The sequence below is a fragment of the Drosophila grimshawi genome, unplaced genomic scaffold (assembly GCF_018153295.1).
Source record: "Drosophila grimshawi isolate 15287-2541.00 unplaced genomic scaffold, ASM1815329v1 contig_44, whole genome shotgun sequence".
Classification (NCBI taxonomy): domain Eukaryota; kingdom Metazoa; phylum Arthropoda; class Insecta; order Diptera; family Drosophilidae; genus Drosophila; species Drosophila grimshawi.
In genome coordinates this window covers 5,034,834-5,053,035 of record NW_025063240.1, presented here as the reverse complement: position 1 = coordinate 5,053,035, position 18,202 = coordinate 5,034,834, and the positions used below count along the sequence as shown (strand labels likewise).

Here is an 18,202-nt window from a genome sequence, read left to right as displayed (position 1 = left end):
ATATTGTATAGTTACAGTATCCACCAGTGGCATTTAAGTCTGTTAATTGTCTTCAGCACAATAAACATATATAAACAAAGGACCAATGCAGCTAGGCAGGCGGCATTAACGGAAGATTCGGGAATGGAAGCCAAGTTTTTGTGCAACGGAACTGCGCATTTGCGAACACACATACTCTTTAAAATAGACTTGTATAATTTGGTTTGAATATGTATGCAAGGATTTATGTTTTGGAAAACGTAAATTTTGTCGGCTTTTGTATACATACACGTACATGTGTTTGTACATCTATATGTTTGCTAAGTTTATCAATCAATTGTGCATTTTTATCTAATATAATAAGTATTTTATGCCAATGTTTTGCTGGCCAATTGATATTGTGTTTTTTCTTTTGTTTTATTTATTTTTTATTAATGCAAGCGAGGCTGCACAATCGACTACTGATAATCGACAGAGTCACTGTCCAGTACCGTCGAAGATACCTGCGAGACTCTGCGTCTCTGCCAATAATCCTGATATCGAGTATCGTATTGTGCAGCTGGGCGCCACGGTGGCCATTTCAGCTATTCCTCAACAATGTCCCACACCATCAGCGAAGCGTCTGTTCCGCCCACAGTGATGAGAGTGTGATCTCCGCACAGGAAGCGCACACAGGCCAACATGCCCGAGTAGACCTTGGACTCGTGGAATTCGGCACGGGGCGAGATGCATGGATATCTGTAAACGATGCAAGATTTATTGGTCTCATCAACTTACTTGTTGCACGTTTTTATTATAGTTACCTAAACAAGCGTAGATAACCCTCGGCATCGCCAGATGCGAGCATATCGTGTGCAGACGACCGACTGCAGGTGGCTATGATGGTGTTGGTGCTACTGTAGTACCGATTGCTCCACTGGCCGGCCACCAAGAAGCCCACCGTACAATTGTTGGTCAACCACTTGACGTCCTTCATGGCAATGGGACTGCGCTCCGGCGACAATGATTTTGCATCCCAGAACAGCAGGTCAAAGTCAATGGTCACTGTCTGCACAAAGTTGCCATCCATGCTCCAGTCCAGATGCGTTAACGGCTGCGAGCCACGTATCTTGTTAACCTTCTTGTACGAGAAGCCATCGCGCGAGACACGGAATAGATAAATGCTTCCGTTTTGCGAGCCCATGGCAATCATGTCGCCAACTGTGATATTGAAAGTGAGAGTGAGAACGTTACTCAGCGGAGCATGAACTCAAAAAAAATATACATCTTCCTTTAGAATATCTAAATCGATATTAACTAAAAATTAACTATACTACAGATAATCTTATTTTATAATTTATGTATGTTTGGCTAATCCTATTGTATGTATTGTAATTTATGAAAGGATTTGTTACCAATTTTAATAATACTAATGTTTAATATTTATATTACTATTTCATCAATATATTGATTTATCTAGCATTAGCAAATATATAAATAAATATCAATAAATAAATAGCTAATATAAAATCAAATTAATTGTATAAAGAAGTAGAAAATATATCAATCATTTTGAAAAATATTGATATAGTTCTTCAAAAAATATTTTAATAAAATCAGGCTTATAGTTCAGAAAAGCCCAAAAAAAGTTGATTTTCGAAATTCTAGAAGTATATAATTTTTCTCGTGTGTAGAACAGACTATAAATTGCATCAGATTGCTCACCCTGATTGTAGGAAACACAATTCAAAGGGGATCCACAAACACGCAGCGTCAACATGACCGCTCCGTTGTCACAGTTGATGACCAGCAAGTGGCCCTCAGTGCTGCCTGCAGCTAAAGCCGTGCCAAACGGATGGAAGGCCAATGCCACGCATTCGTAGCCAGTTTGTATGGTCCAAATGAGTTTGTTCTTGCGCCAGAGAGCGACATGCTTGTCATGGCCAGCCGTCGCATACAGCTCGTCCTCGGGATGGGCGGCCAGGCCCCACAGCTGTCTGCCATGTCCGAAGACGACCTGGGTGAAACGACGCTGCAGCGAACCCTCCAAGATGTTGTTTCGCGTCGTTCCCACATAGATGTTACCATCGTTGCGACCCGGTCGCTGTGGATAGATGGTCCTCACACCACCGGCCGCCTCGGGAAGCTACATACCAAGGCAGGCGATTAAAGCATACATATATTATATGCAAAGATATAATTACAAACAGAATACTTATACCTTTGTGTCCGCAATTTTCTTATAATTTTGCAGTGAGTCCCAGGCAGCAACTTTGCGATCCTTCTCACCGCCAGACAGGAGAGTGCCCTCACCCAGCATAATCAGGCAACCGATGCCTTTGTTGTGGGCCTCGAACTCAGTGCGAACAAAATAAGCGCCATCCGAGTCCACGGAATATATGGTGATAAAGCCATCAGAGTCGGCGGTAATCACGTCGCCATCTGGCTCAAACTGTACGCTGGTAACGTGCGAACGCGACGGCTGCTTGACAATATCTGTGCGCTCAAAGAAGCCATCTTTGCGGCGATGCCAGAACGCTAAATGGCCGCGACCATGGGTGATGATTAGATTATCATCCAGCGGATGAAAGGCGGCCCCAGACAGGCCTTCCTGCAGGGTCTGCAAATGGAAGTGTTTCATATTGAAAATTAAATGGGAAATGGCTGTGATAATATCTATAAAGGATTACTTACTGCCACCTTGCCCAGCAGATGGCCCCACTGCCACTGCCAGACGGACAAAATGCTCTCACGTCCACTGTCCACGGCAAGTATATAACTGCCGCCATTCTAAAATTAGTTTTTATATGTTTAGACACTGACTCAGAGGGTAGTTTTGAGCATATTACCAGTTGGGAGAAAGCCACGGCGGTAACTCCAGTGTCCAACTCGCCCATTCCAAAGACGTAGAGCGTCTGCAATGACTCCGTGCTCCAAATGCGCACATGTGCCTGCGACTTGCGATCCCGTCCAGCCTTCTGACCCGAGGCAACCAATTCCCGTGATGGATGTACGTCCATGCTGTGTTTTAAATTAAAATCAATTCAAATAAAACAATTGGTAAATAAAATCAATGTAAGTAAAAAATTAATTACAAATTGAAATAATAACTTAACCAAATTAATTGCCTTATTTGTTATTGTTATTTGTCATTAATTGGATTTATTTGTGTAAAGGATAATCAATGGAAATGCATTTGTAAAATTTCTATCTAAATGTTTTTTTTAACTCAACCAATTTTATGCTTTAAAGTCCTAACTCAAAGTCCCTTTATAGTTGGTAGAATTTTTTAAACGTATTTTCTTTCCATGGATCATTAAATTTCAACACTTTTAATTTGGAACTTAAAAGTAAACCAATCTTTTTAGGTGTGCAGAGTTTGCAGAATTCGCCACTTACCACATAATGTCCTCTGTGTGACCAATGTAATGACGCTGTGCATCCTCGTCGCGATCGAACAGAACGGCCACAGCTGCCACATAGTAGAGGAGCTCTCCCGTTGGCAGCACCCACAAGTTGCGGCGTGCATCGATGCCTCGATAGCCATGGCTAAAATAACGAGCGTAATAATATTTGAAATGAAAGTAATTCTGTGGTTATTCAATTAGTGCTTACACCCATTGTAGCTGTAGTTTCTTGTCTGGGGGCGAATTCTCTGCCGGCGCATGATGAACTGGGGGATAAAAGGTGCGTCTCAAGCCGCGTATGGTGACTTTTGTGGGCTCCTCTTTCATAATGTCCAGCATGGTGTACTCGCCGTTCGGTCTCAGTATCTCACTCTCCGGTGCATACAGAATACGTGGCCGGCTCTTGCTGCGGGGTCGCGTGCCCCGCAATGGAACTTTTGGTAGCTCTTCTGTGGGCAGGATGGGAGCAGCGGCCACCACCGAGGGACGCGAACGCGAGCGTCGAATTGGCGAACCGGCAATCAATGCGGTGCCCGTGGCCAAATAAAATGTGTCCACATCAGCAAACTCGTTGCGTAGCTGCGAAAAACTCCTTACCTGGAGCGTTGTAAATGTTGTAAATTTGCGATATTTAGTTAGGTTTTTATATTGTTTTGTATTATTTTATGCTAATCAAGTTATTATGTCGAGACGCGATTGATGACGAAAATAGCGAAATGGGAAAAGAGAGAAGCGTTCGCTCTTACCTCCTGCCCGGTGCCTGTGTACATTTTCTTGGCGCCGTTAATTTTTAGCACTTGACCCAAATCCTCGAGCACTTCCTCGAACGGCTGCGAAGTGCGTAAGTTAAGTAAAACGCGACACTTGTAAGCAAAAAGAACGTATGTTTGAATATATATATATATTTATACATATATAGAAAGAGAGAGGAATCGAGTATATAGAAAATTACGTGTTTAGTGTGATAGGGGAAGTGGCAGAGGGAGATTGGATTTATGGGTGTGTAATTAGTTATGACCATAAAATGTGAATTATTGTGCTTTGCAAAATACCCACATATATTGTGTATATGTATTTAGTATATATGGCACACATATATAGCATTGAGTGCGCACGTTGACTTTTCAACACTTGGCCAGCGACAAGAATTTAGCCCTGACACGCAACTTCCGCAACTGCCCCGGCCATGACACTTGAAGTTTGTAACCAAAAGTTGTTGGCAACAAATATTTATAATTACGTGAACTCACCCCATGCTTATTCGTCGTCGTCATATTCATATTTCTATATATGTGGATGGCAACATCCTCATCTGTTTCTCGCTTGCCCCACAAACCGAGGCTGTGACCCACTTTTGTGTTATATTTCCCTGCTTAATGGCATTATTTGTAGTTGCCAGGGGTCGTTGGGCTATTGCAGCATTGTTTGCCAACTACTTTAACTTGTTCTTGCAGTTCTCTCCTGCTATTCTTGTTGTTGTCGTTGTTGTTGTTGTTGTTGCACTTAAGCTTTTGCGCTCATAATTGGATGTACACGCCACATCCTCCCGCACACGCACACACACACACACACAGAGAGAGCACAGCAAGATGAGGGATACGCATTGTTGTATTTGTTGGGCAGACTAGCTGCTTAGCTGTAGCTTTTCAGCTTTTTGTGCTTATGTCAAGTGTGCATCTTGAGTTTTAATGACCTTTAGGCCTTGATAACTGCCATTCACGCGAATCCACTTTGTGCCCCAAAGGAATGGAGAACTACCAGCTCCTGCATCGTTCTGGTGCATTCGCAAAAAAAAAAAATTTAATAAAACAAAAATTAAAGCATCTGGTATAAACTTTGTCCTTGCTACAATTGCGGGCAGTGCAAACTTTAGCATTTTGCTGTGAATTGATTCTAATTTACGTATTTAGTTTGGCGTTCGTCGGCAAAGGCGTCTAATGGTCTAATGGTTTTAGATCCTTGTTGAGTGGTAAACTGCTGTCTGCTCAGTGCTTAATTTTGCTTAGTCTGATTTCAAAACTGGTCGCAGCTTTCCATGGAAAACCTTCAATTTATTCTCCTTCTCAAAAACTTTGGAACTTTCAATTCAAGAACTTTTAGTTAAATAATTGTTGAAGAACTAAAAGTTCACGCTGCTTCAAATGCTAAGAAATACGCACCAAAATTTTTAAATCTACAATTATTCAAACTTTATTCATAATTAATGTTTTGTTGACTAATAATATAAACAAACTTAATCCTTGTTTTTATTATTAATATTACTTTCACTTGGAAAACTCTCTGCATTGAACAAGTCTTATTGGATATTTTTCTCAACTTCTTAGGCCATCAATTTGATTTAGCTGCTATTTTTTATTTTATTTTTTTGCAGAAACAAATCGAAGTGTAGCATTTTGGCCAGCTGGCTTTAATGGTCGTTAGTGGCCCTGAGGGTGCTGCGATTCACTATCAATCACTATTTACAGATCGCTTATCAAATTGAAACACCTGAAGTATTCACATCCGTAGGTTGTACTAAAGGTACTTCAAACTGATGTGATGAGTTCCTTCAACTAATTGAATGGACATTCAAGTGTAACGCATTTACTAATGCAAAGTAAAGTCTGTGTTTTGGATTATTTTGCTGCAGCAAGTGTTACTACAATGTGGAGTTGCAACCTACACACATTTTGTGCTTCAATGCCACTTATTGTTTGCGTATGTGTGTGTGTGTGTGTGTGTGTGGAAGTGTAAGTTCACAATTAACATGGATTTACTGGGAGCTAAGTCGCGCAGCTGCACTCAAGATGGCATTGCCTCGTTTTGAGCATGCTGTACAAACAAATAAATAATTATGCGTGCAAATAATTACATTACGTTGCCAGCTTCAATCACGTGAACCCATACAAATGGCATTTGTTAAGCCAATTACGTGCACTCTGTTAATGAGGGGGGAGCGGGGGAGGGGGGCGGTTGTATGGCGGGGCAGTTGGAACGCGGAAGCTGAAACGAACGGCTGACAGCAAATAGCTGCCGGAAAGAAGGAAGGAAGCAAGTTGCAACATATTTGTCCATTCCCAGATACAGCTCCCAGGCAAACCACATGCACACACACATACATACATAAATACACATACATGAGAGTGTGTGAGTGTCGGGGCAGCATCTGTATGAACATATATTTTAACGCCTTTTAAAGAACTCAATTGTGCACAATGAACTTTATCCAATAACCCTTTCCAGCTGTGGCTCGAATCACCTCGTGACTGATTTTGCTTGAGTGACGTCAAAATCATGCTGCATTTTTTTATAAATACTTTATCCGATTTCTTCCGCTGGATCGAACAAAAGAATTCCAATAAAGTACAGAAGTATCTGCATGAGCTTTTTAAAAAATACAAAAATAAAATAAAAAAAATAAACAAATACAAAATCAAGATAAGCGATTCGGCAGACAGAGGAATCAAATACCCTTGTTGACAAGCTTCTTTGACAACTAAATATGAAACCCATCATAGAATTTATAACAAAAATACCCTTAAAAATAACTGTATAGCTATTTTAAGTTAAGATAGATAATACACATACGATTTTTTCTAGCTTTGACAAAAAATTATTGATATAACTACGAAAATTCAACGAAATATAAGTTGAGATAGATAATACGAGAAAATCTCTTCAAACACGTTATAAGTTTTCCCCTATTAAGGAATATAATATCGTGTTAAAGGTAATAAAGGATAGGCATCACAAAACTCAGCTTTGTTAAATAACACTGGACATAAGACTGTAAATCATATAAGGAAAGTATTAAATAATCGGACTGCATAAGTGTCTTAGGTGCTTTAAATTGTCAGTTGCCTAATATTTAAAACTAAGACCACAAGATGAAAGGTTTTGTGAAAAGGACAGCTGCATGAAGAATGGTTAGATTAAAATACCATTTTTGGCAGCGCATTTTTGGCATGTTGTGGCTTAACTCTTTGTAGTTTTTTGCGTGCTTTTCGGTGCCCAACGTTTTTTATGTTGGCCGTCATTTAACGTTCTTATGTACGATGTCAGGTGCTGCTGCTGCAATTGTTGTTGGTTTGTCTTTGTTGACTGTTCAATACGCCTGCGGAAATCCGGCATGTCCATATGGAAAACTGAACCTGTTTTCCCTTTTAATTTTTTTTGTTGAATATTTTTCCCTTTTCATTTTTTTTCTGAATGTTTGTGCAGACATAATAAATGAAAAGTAAAGTTGATCATACGTCAGCACGAAACTTTTGCAGCAGAACGCCAAACGTTGAAAGAATCAAAATGCAATGCGGCACGTTGCCTGTGGTGCTTTAGGTTGCCAAATATTATTTAGCAGCAAGCAGAAACCAGCAACCGGCAACCAGACTACAAATGCATACTTATACATATACGAACCGCCAACATTGAGTAGCACGCCATTATGCACAGCTATTTATTGTGGCTTTCAGTTGCATTACCACAGAGCCTGGATTAGGGGGGCACGCACATTGGAAACCAGAGGAGAGCCAAGCAAATACTGCCGCAGTGCTAGTCAGAGTAGAGCAGAGCAGAGCAGAGCAGCGCAGCGCAGAGCTGAGCAGCTACTTACATTGTTGTACATACAATTTGAATAGTGGCCAAGTGCGATGGTAATGTAATCAGCGATGGCGCCTTTAATGCACACATCCACATTCACATCCACATGTACGTGTTACGTACAATATTCGTATTCACTGTTCGCTGGTCTGCCAAATATTTGGTAAAAGTTCCTTATTGTGTATGTAGACGACGAGACATGTCCTTGGCCTTGGTCGGCGGCCATTGGGCGCGTGCCATGGAGTTCTAAGGGGAAACAAAGCATCTGCAAGAACAGTAGCCAAATACAAAGTACTACAATTTCCTTTTGTCGTTATTGTTGTTGTTGTTGTTGTTATTGTTCACGTTGTTTGTAAAATTTGCATTGCAAACTGCAAAGAGCGTGCCTCTCTTTCCTTAGCCATGGATACTGTAAAGTGGTCGACTGGTCAAATCTGGTCTTTTTACGTTTCATTGTTGTTACTGTGCCCGGCCGTATCTGCTGGAGCTCAGCGATTGTTGCGTGATCACGCTTCCAGCCGTAGACCAAAAGTGCATTTTATGAATGAGTTTAGTTTAATGCGAATTCGATTCATTCAAGCCTTATTGCTGGGCACGTTGTGAGTCAATTTATCAATGATGGCTGTGAGTCATTACCAGCTAACGAATTCTGGCTGGCCTCGACAAATGGCCTTGGCAAAAAAGATGCATAGCTAACGAAGTCGGACAAGACGCAGAAAACAAGCGTCCATTATAATGTAATGCAAAAAACGTAAATTTTGATTTGGGGTTTGTGGCATACGGTACCATATAGTGCCTCAGACTACGTTTACCAGCAACCATGCAACGTATTTTTATTCAAAAAACCTCACGCGTCTCACAAAGAGCCCAAAGAGCGCTAAAAAATTGAGTTGCACTTAGCAAAATTACCATAAAACATTATTACTGCCTCGGCAGCGGCAACGGCTGAAACCGACACTAACAACACCAACACCAGAACCTTTACACTGAAAAAAAAATGTAAATTGCTTTAGGTTTTGTAACATCAAAGACGATATTTTAATTTAAAACTTGAATCGTACTGGATTCGCCTAGAAAGAGGTACAATATTTATTCGTTTTTTATGAGTGTACCAACACCATTGGCAACCCAACATGGATACTTCCAAACACATAGTGGAAGTTGCATGCCAATTCATATTTTGGGCCATTTCGATTATGAACGTTGCAAAGAGTTCGCCTGCAGCAAGGCGGAGGGACAAAGAGCAGATTTCGCCAGGATTTACACGTGGCTGGCGGGTTGGTGCGCTGCTGGGAGGTGGTCTGCCGTTTTGGATGTCAGCGGAAATAGCCAAATTGGCCGTGGCTTCAATTTGCTGCTGGTGCTGCCATCGCATGCATACAATAAAATACAAATTGCAGACAATTGATTTTCCATATGATTGCTCCAAAAAAAAAAAAAATAAATAAAAAAAATAGGGAAAGGTTAATTGCACTTTGCTTGGTTTGTACGCCCACAGCCCCTTTGAATGTCAAAGTGAAATGCAGCTATTGACCTTTGCACCCCCAATTCTCGGCAATTCGCTTCAAATGCGAAACAAGCGTAAATTGTTCTCATCAAAAATTACTTAGAGTGCATCATTGCAGCTGGGCATATTTAAACAGCGATTTAAAATAAATGTGCGGTTATTTAAATAAAACTCATCCTATGCTGCGAGCATGAATACCCTTACATACATTATTATGATTTATGCTCTATATAATAAAAAAAAAGAGAAAAAAAAATATCGTTAGTTTGTTGAGGACATCTTGAAAATCAAAACTGTTATGTACGCAACCACACTAATTTCAATTGATTTAATTTTAAGCATATTAATTAAATAAATCGCATATTGACTACGCAAATATATCTACAGATCGATAATTTTTAACTGTGGACAGGCCATCATAATTATTATACTTTTCGTGAGGGTAAAATTACAGGTAAAATTAATTGATGCACAGATTAAAAATAAATAAATAACTGACCTTTAAATATTTAATAAACACAAACATTAATTTTCATGTATAAAAATAAATAAATGTAAATACGAATTGTACGCCTAGGGCGGTAAAAATTACCGAGCGCAATGCATTTATCAATTTAGTATTTAAAACACAAACAATCCAAGTTCAAAAAGCGAATTTGTTAAAAATACATGCTAGCTTTGCGTCCAGGTGGTAACTTGTGGCATCCATATGCGGTAGTTGCGGTATGTCTAGCTATTTGTATGAATATGCATATTTGCACAGGTTCACCGTTGAATATTAAACCACATATTTTTTTATTTTCAAAACTCCGCAACAAATAGCATAGCTATGTTTGCAAATACAAGGGCATATTGTTAATTTTATCTTCATTTAAATATCTATGACATTTGACATATTTTGCTATTGCTGCAACATGTGACAATACAAAACTATATTGAGGATTAAAAAATGGTGTTTGTCAAATTAATATGCATAGTTTTTTATAACTACGAGATGTCTGCAATAAGTCAGTCGGCTAATTAATAAATAAAATATTTGTAAGCATTAATTATAATAATTAAATCACAAAAGACACAAAAACTAAATCGTGTAACCAACAAAAAAACTGGAAATCGGAACTACTGCAATGTGTATATATATATATATATATTTATATATATACTTTTTTTTTTATTAATTTTTCATTGTGGAACAATAAATGATTGCGAATTAATGAGTATGGATGTGCGTGTGTGTGTGTGTGTGTGTGTGTGTACATGTATATTTTTGAGGGACTGTACCCGGCACTCACCTGCACGGAATGATCCAAATTATTGATGATGCGTATCACCCGGCCAGCACTGCGCTTTATCGAACCCGATGTGGTCGACAATGTGCCCAAATCCGCTTCCATTATTGAAGGCTTTCGGCTGGCGGGCTTGGAGCCCCAGCCCTGGTTTCCGGGTGAAGCGTACCACATGCCGTTCTTTTTACCGTAGCTGGCAGGCTGTGCACAGAAAGAGAAATAAACAAATAGTGAAATACGTGAATTTACGGAATTTTCACCTATATACACTGCATGTAGGTATACACATCGTTAGTACGGCGTCTTTTGTGTAAAAAATTCTCGCAAATCTGAAATTAATGAAATTGTTTTGCGGTACGGCATCAGCCATGGACAATCGTGGACAATCATTCCAGAACTGCAAGCTTGTTCCGATTACTTTTAAGCAACAAAAATTGAATTTTCCTTGCTCTGGATGTTATCTTTTGAAATACGCGTCTTTTGTTTTCAACAATCGAATGGTTTAATTAGTCTGCGGTCTGTGATGAGTTTTTATTCAGCCAAGTACCAAGTACTGTCATCCGTCCGTCTATCTGCCCGTCTGTCCGTCTGTCAGTAATTGTGCAAGCAAAATTCCCAGTTTTATAAAATTTGTTGTTAAGTACAGTTTTCCCGAAACTTTGTAAACAAAGAAAATTTAGAATGCATATTGGGGGAAAAGTTGATGCAGTCAGAATAATAAACTTGGACTCAATGGGGACGACTTAAAAAGTAATTTATATTTCAGTACCTGTGCAGAGGTTTTTTTTTATTAAAATTCATTAAGGACGGAACTTCCTAATAATATCTAAAACATAGTGTGAATGCTTGCTTATATCAGAACTAGCCTTTCACTAAGATTTCTTAACACTACTGACGGTTATTAATATTTAAATATTTATTTAGAGATGAGAAGGGTAGAAAATAATTTTTCTGCATGAAACACAGTTTAAATTTTCAAAAACTTATATTTTTTGGATCGCTTTAGGGAATATTATTTCAGCACAGGATATACTAAACGAATCAATCTAGGTAAGCCCGTCAAAGTCAATTTAATAAATGCGATTTACGTTTCCCAGCTATGCTCGCAGCAAAACAAAAAAAAAAAAACAGACTCAGTGGCTAGAACTAAACTGTTTTATTTAAATTGTTTTTGGTATGCTGGCCATGTTTTGGAGGTGAAAATTCAATTTTAATTCCGGTGAGGCTCGAAAAGCTTTTCGATTTAATTTCGTACACAATAATTTTGAAAACAGAATGCCGCAGGAGTTTAAGAAACAAAAACTCAAATTGAAATTAATGCAAATTCAGTTTAAACACATCGCATTTTGGCAGCCTCGACGAACTGCCCTGGCCCCAATTACGTAACAAATCCTGCAGAGTCTGAATACACTCTTAATAAAAAAAATACAAATATATGTTATATGTACATGCATATACATACATATATATATACTATATGTTTGTGCACAGCATGTGCAAAATCAAGGCTTTTAATTGAAATCCAACAAAAAACTAAAGTATTGGAAGGGGGAGGAATCCTGCGTTGACTTTAGGTGTGAAATGAAATTTGTTTCCATTTGTGTTTTGTGAAAAAAATGCAATTACATGACCGTATGTGTCGACAGAAAAGTATTTGCACTGACTGTGCACATAATATGCACTTTATTTTTGTTGTACGTTTAAATAAATATAATAAAGTTTGGCAAAAAAAAATGTGCATGTTATTGATCCGGGCTGAGACCGCGTAACCAAATATGTATAAATGCGTTGATCTCAGAGACTATTATCCTAGAAGTTTGAATATAAGTTCTCGCTAATTAAATGTATATATGTATACTCTTAAAGGATTTGCAGACCAAATATACTTATTTCATATCATATCAAAGAGTTGGTAAATACACAGAATAATCAACTTGAACTTAGAAATTCACACAGTAAACAAATAAGTTATTTAAAGATTTTAACAGGGTACTTCTTAAACTAAAACTTTCAATTGGTCCAATTTTATATATGTTTCGAGGACAGAGTTACATACATATCCAAATACCCTGAAGGCAAGCTAAGTCTCATACTTTAACTAGCGCACTTATGGCTAGGTTACTTAGCAAATAGCAGTTTAGCAAAAGCTTAAATTACACGCTCAATTAAACTTTGAACAACTCGAGAGTGGGAGCTGACTGGTGTAGGAAAGAAACTTCAAAGCCCTTCGTTTGAGGTGCAGCCTCGCAGAAAATTCATTGAAGCAATCGACAAGGACGAAACATCGTACAGCAAACAGAGAACCCCAAAATCAGATGCAGCTTTATGTTGGCCACTTTTACACGCTTGGAGTGAGACTCCTTTGCCATTTCTAACTAACCATTATGACAGTGATTATTATTGCTCTGGGATATTGAATTTTATTGCCGTAAACAAAAAACATGGTTAGACAAATATTGTGTAAACAAATAAGCACTCGTGCCTAAGATGTCAAGCCTCTTTTCTGTTCTACGGCTGATAAATCAACACACTCCGCCCCCTCCAAGGCTGTGAGGCTGTAGACCCGTCGGCACAAATAGTTTGTGGGTGAGAAGAGTCCTTAAAATGGCAGAAATGGCGTCATCGCATAAACTTATTATTCAATTGCCTGGCTCGGCTTTATTTATTTAAAATGTTCAAATTTCATTATTTTAATGCATACAAAATATAGCTGAGCTACACAAAAACTCGAAATAAAACAGTAAATAAAATTAGTTGACATTAGACTGGTAGTCAGGGTATTTTTTCAAATGGTAAACGTCCCACTTCAATCAAATTTAAATTCACGGTCTTCCGATTTTCAGGCCACACTAGTGTACCAGAATTAAGGCAATACAATTCTATATACAAATGTCCTCATGTGGTTGTCCACATGACTTCAAGTAAAATATTTTAAAATGAGCATACGATACGTCAAAAAGGAAAAGAGAAAAAAAAAACGAGAGGAGGAAGACAGTCGCACAGCCTGCACACGTAGACCATTAAAAAACACTTAGAAAAACAACAAAAGTCATTTAAACTTTTTGCTAACTTATTTTTGTGTGTGTGTTATTGTTGTTGTTTTTGAGCTTCACTGTTTATACATCAAATGGCAGCGGAAAAAAAATGTGAAATTAAGAGCCGTGTGCTGGGTTGGATGGGTGGCCTCATTGTTTACACTGAACACTGACCCAAGACTTGGTCGGCGATGTGAGCATCACAAAGGGCGAACTTTCCTCGCTATCCTCGTCGATGTACATTTAAGCGAAAGTTTTTCTCTGCCCGTTGATGAGTTGGTTTTGGTTGTTGTTGTTAGCTGTGAGCTGTGAGTTGCGAGCTGTGAGCTGTGTGAGTTGGATGCTGTTGAGCCCTTTGGGTGTGGCTGTTTGCTCACTTTAGTTGGCTTTTTGCTTTTAATTCACTTGCAGTTGCAGTTTTTCTTGACAAGAACAACAACATCAGCAGCAGCAGCAGCAGCAGTAGCAGTAGCAGGAACACTATACAGCATTAAGTTAATAATAAATAAACGTAGTTTTCTCGCAAACTCGAGTCGAGCAAAGTATTATAGTTCAGTATTATAGTCTAGCTTCAATGCGAGTTGCTGCGTCTCACTGCGTTTTGCCGTTTTTAAAGTGTGTTAATTGAAACAACTTAAATGTAATAGCACTTTAAATTAGTTGACTGTTTGCCGAGGCCTTGACAGACGTGCCGCGCGCACTCGGTTCAAGGCAGTTCGCGATTATGCAACACCGGATGCCGCCTAGTCCACCATAGGAACACTACTCCCAGCTAGCCGGGGACACATTAGTTGGCCACCAGCGTGAATAGGCGCGCGAATTAAGTTAACATTAACAACAACTTTTGTTTTTGTCCGGCTGCGTATTTCGCTTTGGTTTCCTTGGCGTTCGCTTAACGACTGCAGCTAAGTGGCTCAAATTCAAAAATCGAAAGGCTCACATTGTGTTTGCAAACGACAATCGAAGCCACGCCATGCTACGTCATGCTACGCTACGTTACAGTACTGTTACGTTACGCTATCCCCAGTCAACTGACCAAGTATATATATGCATATATATATATATATGTACAAGACGATAGCGTGTACGGCACACGTGCTGTTTACATAAACCATATTTAAATTGCCGACTCCACACTCAACTGTGTGTTCCATGGCGAGCCCACTTTGCACACTCGCACACTTCGTCACTTTCACACACACACACATCCATTGTGGCACATCGTGCCCGCATCCACCTTGATTTACATGTATTTATTTATTGTTTAGCCAAATCACCAGCACCGATCTCCTCGAGCCGTGAACATTAGCTGCCATTTTGTACATTGTCCGTTGTCCGTTGTCCGTTGTCCCTACCAGAAATGGTGGTAGTAATTGCATTTGTGTTTGTGTTGTCAATAGTGGCGTAGTACCGCCACTCGACGCTGTGTGGCGCTATGCACAAGTCAACAATGATGAGATTCGCGCCAAAAACAAATTTCACAGACATTCGGTGAGCATACATTGTAATTGGCTTAAATAAGATTATATCACCTGTTCGATATGCTGAGGGACAGCTACATCAACTACTTATATATAACAGAAAGAATATAACAACTAAATCAAGCATTGGTATATGATTTTGTATTGCTTGCAGACTAGTTTATATTACAACTTTCACTTGCGAGAGAAGAGTCGTGGCCGAAGTTGATACTAGTTCAATGTTCGACTTCGGGTGTGCTTACGAGCGACCAGCAGTGGCAACACTTCTTGGTTTTTCCCACTCGCAAAGCCATTGAATTAAGCACTTTCGCTCTTGCCTTTGGCTTTCTATTGGTATTGGTGTCTTGCTGTTGTTGTTCGAGCAGACGTCGGTAAGGGGAAGAGTATTGATATTGGTCAGGGTATGGCTATTGCTATTGCTATAGCTGTAGCTGTAGTTGTAGCCGTAGACGTAGCTATAGCTATTGCCATAGCCATTGGCGTTGATATTGGTATTCGGATTCGTATAGGTATTGGTATTGGTATTCAGTATGCATATCAAGCAATTTCGCCATGAATGTGTTGTACCGACAGCAACTGCTGCTGCTGCTGCTGCTGATGGCCTCTTTCTCCCTTTCGCCCATTCGCGAGTTGGTGTAATAGTTTAGCTTATTGCTTTTCACTTTGAAGTGGCTTATATGGATATTTATTACCATGTCGGCTGTATTTGTGTTTCATTTCCAACTAGCACGCACTCCTTTCAATTTCTATACAAAGACACCTGTACCCACACACACACACACACAAGACGACATAAGCGACCTGGGTTTTTCGTTACTTTTTCGTTTTGATATGGCTAGCTAAGGCCATTCTTCAATTTCTAACTGTTATGCGCCCATTTTAATACCCTTGTGAATGATTGATGGAGACATCTCGCACCCTTAATCATGATCAGAATGTCAAGCGGAGTTGGTCTCGCCATTTAATAACCATCACATCTTAAAACCAGCTACAATATAATGATAAAATATATTACTTATGTCTGCAAGGGTATTTCATCTTCTACTGATGTATGAATTCTGTTCTTTCTTGAATTTAATTTTCTTTTATTTCGTCGGAATGTTGTGAGAGTATATCGTGTATTAGGGCTGTGGACGAAATTGTATAAATTAAAACATTCTTCTTAATAATGGAAGGTAATTGCACGTGGCAACAATATAATTGGTTCATCCCCTGAGAGCTAAATTAAATTGATGAAAGGATAGGATCGATTAAAATGTTCTCTGCTCGATGGATTTATATGTTTATCTTTAACACATTCATTCCGACAGCAAAAATATTCTCTTCCCCATTAGGAACAGAGATAAAAAAACTTTTCCATATATTTATAGCTGAACTTCAACAAAAAATATAGCTGACAGACTTGAAAACTCCAAAAAACAAATAAATCAAAATCTATTGTATTTTCTCGCCAATGTTATTGTCTGTTGTTTTTGATTATTTCCTTATTATATTTTCTGAGGCGGCCAGGCATGTGAAAATAAATTGTCTGATCTGATGTTGTGTTGCCAAATCGTTGAACTTTAATCGAATACAATTGATTCCTTTAGCCATTGCTGCTGCTTTCTGATTGTCTTCAATTGTTTGTAGACAGTGTAAGGAAAATGGGCTGCAGTTCAAAATATGTGTTGGATTGAACTGTGCTAATATTTGTATGATATTTTCAGTGTTTAATTTTTGAATCTAGACGCCCTACAATTCAGTTTAATGTAATTAATATTTTTATTATTTTTATTAGTTAAGTATTCAATGCCTTCATCTGCAAGCTCTGTCTCATTAAACAACAAATGAATCTTTACTGTGTATGCCAGTGGACTTTGTTTGTATCCATTTGCCAGATAGGACAACAAGCTTAACTAAGTCGTATGTGTGGCTATAGACCCAATGGACACATAAATATATCCTAGCAATATTTGTGTTTTCAAATCAATTCTGTTGGCAAAACAACCAGACTCCGAAGCGTACGTAAATAAATACGCTGATGCATTCATTGTATTGTCGTATTTCAATTCACACACAAGCTCCAATCGCACATATGTATGAATGTAGAGTGATGATAGGTTCAACGGTCGTTTTGCGAATGTATGAATATGTATGAGCACACCGGCAATAGCCACCAGCCAACGTGCCACATGTATACGTAGGTGATCAGCGTTGAAACAAACACATAACCAAATACATATAATCGAATTAAATGATTCGAAACAAACATGTATTCATATGGTATTATACTGCTCGTTGGCTATTCTGTGGCAAAATACAACAAATATATTCCATGTGTGTCTATGTGTGTGTTGGAATCATTCCATGTTGGCAGCTCATAGAATTTGCAATATTTTTGTAGAAGCAGCCCACTCGAGCTAAACAATGCACATTGTCGGCCAGAACTATGATGACAATGGTCAGCATACTGTTGCATAGTTTTGTGAGCAACCATGACCATATTTTCTATGTCTATTGTCATTGGCCCAATAGCCCACACTCAACGCAAAAACTCTTCTTTTGTCTGGACACAGGTCTCCATAGACATTGTTGGACATTGGATGTCGCCTACCGGTCGCAACTTGTTAATAAAACTTTACCGATTTTATGCCTTGGCAAAATGATTACTGCAGAGCCACACAATTTAAAGTTTTTAGCGCACATAAATCAAACACAAAATTCAACAGCCAAACCGCAGCTAAGTTGGACAAGAGTCGGTTGGGCAAGTTGGCCTCTTCTAGTTCGGGTTCTACTCCTGGCTCTGCTGACCAACGCGTGCGTGCAAAGTTGTTTAGTGAAAAACTTGAACTGGACACAGCCGTTGCCGTTATTCACATTCTGAGCAGCAGCAGCAGCAGCTATAACAAAAAAAAATATATAAAAAAAACTGTGTAGTTGAGTTGAAACAAAAGAGCTGTGTGCCACAGGGAAG

At 39.0% G+C, this 18,202-nt stretch overlaps 1 protein-coding gene across 3 annotated transcripts in view; it reads right to left on the bottom strand.

The window, feature by feature from the left end:
• Nucleotides 1–254: 254 nt before the first annotated feature.
• LOC6558179 (echinoderm microtubule-associated protein-like CG42247) overlaps nt 255–18,202 on the bottom strand; it is a 31,297-nt gene continuing 13,349 nt past the window's right edge. The window contains exons 1-11 of one of the 3 annotated variants that reach the window (XM_001985171.2): nt 13,943–14,067; nt 10,740–10,934; nt 4,112–4,228; nt 3,574–3,962; nt 3,358–3,507; nt 2,808–2,979; nt 2,653–2,748; nt 2,180–2,578; nt 1,684–2,104; nt 783–1,179; nt 255–717 (exon numbers count right to left, since the gene is read on the bottom strand). In XM_001985171.2, coding sequence (XP_001985207.1) covers nt 564–717; nt 783–1,179; nt 1,684–2,104; nt 2,180–2,578; nt 2,653–2,748; nt 2,808–2,979; nt 3,358–3,507; nt 3,574–3,962; nt 4,112–4,228; nt 10,740–10,934; nt 13,943–14,011 — 2,559 coding nt within the window. In that variant the 5' untranslated portion in view covers nt 14,012–14,067 and the 3' untranslated portion in view covers nt 255–563. Of the gene's footprint in view, nt 718–782; nt 1,180–1,683; nt 2,105–2,179; nt 2,579–2,652; nt 2,749–2,807; nt 2,980–3,357; nt 3,508–3,573; nt 3,963–4,111; nt 4,229–10,739; nt 10,935–13,942; nt 14,068–18,202 lie in introns of those variants that run through there. The other 2 variants (XM_032739244.1, XM_043215445.1) reach the window with 2 other exon arrangements.